The sequence below is a fragment of the Malus sylvestris genome, chromosome 8, assembly GCF_916048215.2.
Source record: "Malus sylvestris chromosome 8, drMalSylv7.2, whole genome shotgun sequence".
NCBI lineage: Eukaryota > Viridiplantae > Streptophyta > Magnoliopsida > Rosales > Rosaceae > Malus > Malus sylvestris.
This window is the reverse complement of record NC_062267.1, coordinates 20,981,841-20,988,596: the sequence shown is the minus strand read 5'-3', so window position 1 is coordinate 20,988,596 and position 6,756 is coordinate 20,981,841. Positions and strand designations below refer to the sequence as shown.

The window sequence follows — 6,756 nt, the reverse complement described above, 5'->3', positions numbered from 1 at the left end:
AACATTTCATAGTGGACGTTTATAAAATGCCAACTTTTGAGTTTCTGGGGCAAAGTGGGATGAAAATCTAGTTCTAAGGGGCAAATTGGAAATAAAATCGAGTTCCATATGGCATAGCTAAAAATAAGCCTATGATATTACATTTTTACACATCCACGTTAGCAACTTTAACGATTATTTGACAGAAGAAACAGAAATATGATAAAGTGGAACGAATTTTAAGTTTAAGGATTGAAGTATTGACTTTTGAGTTACAGAGAACAAAGTGAGATCAAAATCGATTGCTAGAAGCGTAGCCAAAAATAACTTCTTTTTTTTCTTTAATGAATTTTTTTTTTCAATTTTTTTTCTTTAATGAATGCGATTTATCCATTTTGTTGATAAAAACTCTCGTTGAGGCCCCTTGCACTCGCAGCCCATCCAAATGAAAGAGAAAAAATGGGCCATTTACACTTTTATGTCCCTGCGATTTAAGCTTCGCGGAACAGTTTGGAAGACTTCAGATTGACAAAAACAACCCTTAAACTTACATATCTTTTCAACCTTGGTCCATATATCAGTTTAATCATCAAGTTAATCGTTTGTATTTATCTAGTGCATTCACTAGCATTGCGATGTTGGGTTGGTGACATAAAATTTAACGGTTCGGTTTGGTTCGATTTTAACTAATACTGTCATTAAAACCAAATGAAACCATATCATTGTTACTCGGTTTAGTTTGTCAGTTTAACCATATCCACAACGTCAATAAAAAAAAAAGTCTAATATCTCAAGAGTTTTAATTTTTTAAACATCCACATATCCCACACATTTCAATTCAATCAAAATGTTAAGTTTTGGAACATTAAAATGTCATCTAATCAACTAGGTAGGACTAAGTTTTAGTTAAGTAAAATATCCTTCTAGCAAACGATTTATTAATTATAACTTCATATAAGCATAAAATGCAAACAAATTTCTAATCATTCATAACACTTACAATTATAATATGCGTGTGATAAGACCTCCAATCAATATGTAATACATTGACATGTGCAGTGGCGAAGCCATGAACTGTTGAGGGGAGGGGCGAACTTAAGAGTGCAAGGTTCAAAAAAATGGCAACAATCAAATCTTTTTATATAGTAATGTCTTTCATAATTTATCATTACAAACAAATTACAATTGTTGCCTGCGAAGTTTCATGTCATGAAAACGTCGTATAATAGGCTCATTATCAATAAAAATAAATACTTCTTTCTCAATATAAACTCAGTGACCCTTTGTTGGGAACTACCCAGAATACTTGAAGAAAGAATATCAAAAATATTCGAAGAAAGTCTACTCGGAATATTCGAAAGAGGACTAGCCAAAATATTCAAAGGAGGACTAGCCGGAATATTCAAAGGAGAACTGGCCGAAATATTTGAAGAAGGATTTAAGCACTGTTTCATAGTACCGTTTCATTATGTCACTGTATAATAAGAAAAAAAAGTCTTAGACTCTTAACCCTAGAGTAAAATATAGTATATAACTACTAAACAATTAAACCAATAATTCAATTAATCATTACCATTAATCATATAAACTAGGAAGTTTTAACGAAACACTCATGGTATTGTTCACTTTTAACGAAAAACCACATTTTTACTGTTCCTTGGTACTATTCACTACACCTTTATTTGTCATTTTTCATTAAAACTAAAGTTTTTTTTTATTTTTCGTTAGTTTTCCTTATAAACTATTCAATAAACCAAAATTCGATTCAATTAAATAATATCAATAATCAATAACTATGATTCTATATTAATTAGTTTTCAAAAGGGAATGGAGGGACTTAATGGCGTGAAGGCAAAGGTAACGGATAGGCCTGGCAAACGGGTCGTGTCTATTGTGTTCGTGTCGTTTTCGTGTAACACCTGTTATTTTAACGGGTCGTGTCGTGTCACACCTATTATCTTAACGGGTCCTTAACAGATCGGGTCACTTTACCCAACGGGTAAAGTGACCCAACCCGTTATGACCCGTTAAGAAAAATATATTTTTTTCTTTAATTTGCACATACCACACATTGCAAGATAAATATTACTTCAAAACATTAAAACACATTTGTCGTTTAAGTACTCCATCTACACTCGAAAATAAGAGCCCAATAAACAAACATTCATACACTACTAGTCTATTACAGAATATTAAATGTGCAAGGATATGCAAAATGAAAGAGTTTTTGTTTTCAAGGTTGTGAAGCCCTTCTCAATAGTTTAAACCTTGCCAACGGAACTCAAAGCTTGCATGTTATTCCTTTTACAAAATCCTCAATTTTCATCGATCATCATGACATAAGATTTTGTGATATCCACTAGTGTAAATATTTTAAATTGAAGATCAAATTCATTCATTGTATTCATATAGGGTCAATGAGTGTAGCTGTAAAAAATCATCAAAATCAGAGTTAAAATAACCGTTAAATCGTGATTTTTCGTTAATAACCGTCGAAAAATTTTGTCTCATTAATTGATCTCTGAATGTTTGTTTTTGCCAATTTTTGGCATATGCGATCTCGAAGTATATACAAACATGTATAGTTGGATCGTTGAAACTAGTTTCGTAGAATGCGTATCCCATCAAAACAATAAATTCTCTAACACTTAAGAGTTTATTCATACTTTCATTAAGTACAACATAAGATATTATGGTATCCACTAGTGTAAAAATTTTAAATTGAAGATCGAGTTCATTCATTATATTCGTATAAGGTCAAGGAGTGTAGCTGTAAAAAATCATCAAAATCGAAGTTAAAATAACCATTCAATCGTGATTTTTTGTTGATAACCGTCGAAAAGTTTTGTCCCGTTACTTGTTCTCTGAATGTTTGTTTTTTGCGGATTTTGGCGTATGCGATCTGGAAGCATATACAAACAAGTTTGACGGTTAGATCGTTGAAATTAGTATCGTAGAATTTGTATCCCATCAAGTTCAATGGTATGTATTTATTAAGTAGATTTAAATTTATTTATTTTGTATGTATAAAACTTAAGAAATTGAATGATATGTATATTTAAGCCGATCCAATTGTCACCAATTTTTAATATTTAATTTAATATATATATATATATATAATTATAGTTTATAGGGGAATAAAATTGTTATATTAATATATATAATTGTTATAGTATTTTCGCCACTTGACATGTGTAAAATAAATAAAACTTAAAAGTAAAAGAGATATGATTGGTTCAATGTGATTTTGGTTTGTAGCAAAAGTATGAAATTCAAACCAAACCAAGAATTTGGATTGATTCGTTTCATCAGTTTGATGCAGACCTTTATTATGATATAGTAGTATTTTAATATAGAAAGTCTAAGGTTACGCTCACATAATTGATAAGTTGGATATTTATTTATCTTAACTAGTTCATTTTACTTATATGGGCGCATGATTAATGTCACGTATGTCGTTTTGATCTCCAGTTAGGTTAACATTTTCTTCGAAAGAAATTTTCTTTTTTGCTATTCACATGACAAATGTGCAGTTATGCACCTTGCCCAGAAAAAAGGATGAAATTGTTACGTATCCTAATAAATAGGGGTGCAAAATATAATTAGAAAAAAACCGAAACCCTAATTTACCAAGCCTACTCACGTGACTCGCACGTGCAAGCCCATCTCTCAATAGCATCAAATACTAAAACCCTAGCAGCCATCCCTTCCCACTTCTTCAAACTCACCTTCGGCCGCAGAGCAGAGAGAGCCTCCGAGAAGAACCTTCAATCGTCGAAAATGGTGGCCCCGAAGAAGACGAAGAAGACCCACGAGAGCATCAACACCAGGCTCGCGCTGGTCATGAAGAGTGGTAAATACACTCTCGGCTACAAGACCGTCATCGATTCCCTCCGCAACTCCAAAGGCACGACCATTTCTGATCCTTTCTAATCTCCAATCTTTCTAATTATTTTCTAACTTTCTGCATTCGATTTGTGTTTTTTTTTTGGGTTTAATTTCATGTTTTGTGATTTGGGTAAATTGCAGGGAAGCTGATTATCATTTCCAACAATTGCCCGCCTCTGCGGAAATCTGAGATCGAGTACTACGCTATGCTCGCTAAGGTTGGGGTTCACCACTACAATGGAAGTAAGTGATTTATTGCCATTATATTTGGGTTTTTTTTGGTACCAGATTTATCGTATTTTTTAGCATAATCTATGGATGGGTTGCTTTTTTAGGTATGGTATGGATGTTGCATGATTGTTTATTTTGAAATAGTAAGATCAATAGATAAAAGGAAAATAGTTGTGTAAATCTGATATGGGTAGGGTAGTGTTCATCTGAATTATATGACAGTTCCTCGACTATATAATGTCGAAAAAGCGTAAATGGATGTAAACAAGTGTGACAAATAAAACGATTGTAAAGAAGCGTGTTTGATTAGTGGTGGAAATACACTGGTTGAAGAATGAACAACAATCTCAGCCATTGTTGACTTGACGATAGATATTGAATATGGGCGGTGTAGATATGATTCTTATTCTCACTTGTCTACTTTCAAGGTGGTTCTGGTGTCACACGATTTCATTGAAACTGTGACGGCTGGTGCTTAGAGGGTTTAAATTTATGGGATTTGTACTTGATGATATTCTCACTTGGCTACTTTCAAGATGGATCTGGTGTCGCACGATTTCATTGAAACTGTGACGGCTGGTGCTTAGAGGGTATAAAATTATGGCATTTGTATTGGCTGTTAGATGTTAGAACTTGTCTGACTGTGTTGATTAATCCATGATGCATGATTGCCTTGGTCTTATTTCTTAACTGTCAGGCTGGTGGATTTTCACATGGCAATATACTTCTGTGTGCGCATTCATCAGTTCTGTCTTTCACCTCTTGTTCTGTTTTCGTGTGATTTAGTCTTTATTCTCTAAAATATTGGTTTGTTTATTAGTACTTTGTTGCTTAGCCTAGTTGAGTTTCTTTCAGGTCACATTCCTTTCAATAATGTTCAACATTCTCACATGCGTGAAACACTTTTTACTACTGTCCAGTGCTTATGGAAGAAGGATAATGCCTTTTACTTAGCTATTATTTAGAATTTTCCTTTCTTCCCCCATGTATAACATAATGAGGATTTATATATGCTACGTGATTCTAATTCTTGTTTTCTTTGATAAAATGTCAAAAAGGAAATTATTTTGTTCACTATTATCTTTTCATTTGGCTGACCATTTGTTATGTTTTCAGACAACGTTGAGCTCGGTACAGCATGTGGAAAGTATTTCCGGGTGTCTTGCCTTAGCATCATTGATGCAGGTACTCCATAGTTTTCTTATCGTTTTAAGCAATTTGTTTGTGACCTAATTGATGTGAAAAACTGATTTGGCTAACTTTGTCACTTGCTACTATAATCTTCAGGTGATTCGGATATTATCAAGACGCTGCCTGGTGGTCAGTGAAGGAGAGTAGGATAATGTCTCTATATTGAACATAGTATTTTGTTTTGAGACTTAACGTTTCTTTTCTCTAAATGAAATTCTCAATTTTGTTTGACAATGTTGTCTTGTTGCTAAGTTTTCGGATACTTAGATTTACTATATGTGTAAGGTGATCTTCGTAGCGACTTAATGCATGGCATTTTGTGATTCGTTGAAGTTATTTTTGTTATATTAGAGAACTCATCCCGGGCTTTTTCCTTCTGTTTTTATGTTTTGTGTTGTGGTTGACTTACCCATGTTGTTTACATAATCTTCAAAGTTGGGAGGAATTCCTCCTGATTCCTGAGAGATTTTTGATGTTTGGGCTCCTCCGAGGAGTTTTTGATCCACGGAGACCAAACTGATGTTTAAGTTCATCACGAACACGACAGGAGCCGGGTTGTGATCTACACGCTATGTTGGTTGTGAACATCTATATGCATGATCAGATCGTTGAACATTTAAGTTTCAGAAACACTTTATGTCGAGAAGGCCTGGATTGACTGTCGCAACGAGTAGTGCATCCTTGTCTTCAAAACTCAAGATCTTGAGGCTGAGAGGTGTTCCTCGTCGTCAAAGGCGTTTTTGTTTTCAAGGTTGTGAAGCTTTTCTCAAAAGATTAAACCTTGCCAATGAAACTCAGAGCTTGCATGTTGTTCCTTTTACAAAATCCTCAATTTTCATAGATCATTATGACATAAGATTTTGTGGTATTCACTGGTGTAAATATTTTAAATTGAACATCGAATTCATTCATTGTATTCTTATAGGGTCAAGGAGTGTAGCTATAAAAAAATAATCAAAATCGAAGTTAATATAACTGTTAAATCGTGATTTTTCGTTGATAACCGTCGAAAAGTTTTGTCCCGTTACTTAATCTCTGAATGGAACTTGCAAAACTTGGTTTCATCCATTATGTGCGAGGGAGGCATGACAGAGAATGGAAATTTGGGGAAAATATGGGTGCGATAATGTAAGAGTTTTATGTATGTATTTGAAAATCATAATATTTGTTCATCGCTGACTGCTGTCTAGTATTGCTATGTCGCCAACTTATGATTATGATCAACCTTTCTGGATAAAATTCCCAACTTTGATAAACATGTAGGTTGAGCTAAGGGCCTTTTGTTCAAAGCACTCAAAAGTATCTGTTCGGGGCAAGAATATTCGCTGGGGACGTTTCCTGGCCGACGAGCACACAGCTTCCCGAGAGGTTGGAGCCGGTTGATTCCTGTCTGTCGGGCTTCCGCCTGCTTATTGGGCTGAGTCGGGCTGAGTCAGAAGGACAGGGTTAGTTCTGAAATGAGCCTTT

General features: G+C 34.3%; 1 protein-coding gene across 1 annotated transcript; it reads left to right on the top strand.

Moving 5' to 3' along the window:
- Positions 1 to 3,677: 3,677 nt before the first annotated feature.
- LOC126632335 (60S ribosomal protein L30-like) lies at positions 3,678 to 5,621 on the top strand. The gene is made up of 4 exons (XM_050302710.1): positions 3,678 to 3,886; positions 4,009 to 4,110; positions 5,215 to 5,283; positions 5,386 to 5,621. Exons 1-4 carry the CDS (start codon positions 3,760 to 3,762, stop codon positions 5,424 to 5,426), a joined length of 339 nt encoding a protein of 112 aa, XP_050158667.1. The 5' UTR covers positions 3,678 to 3,759; the 3' UTR covers positions 5,427 to 5,621.
- Positions 5,622 to 6,756: the final 1,135 nt, after the last annotated feature.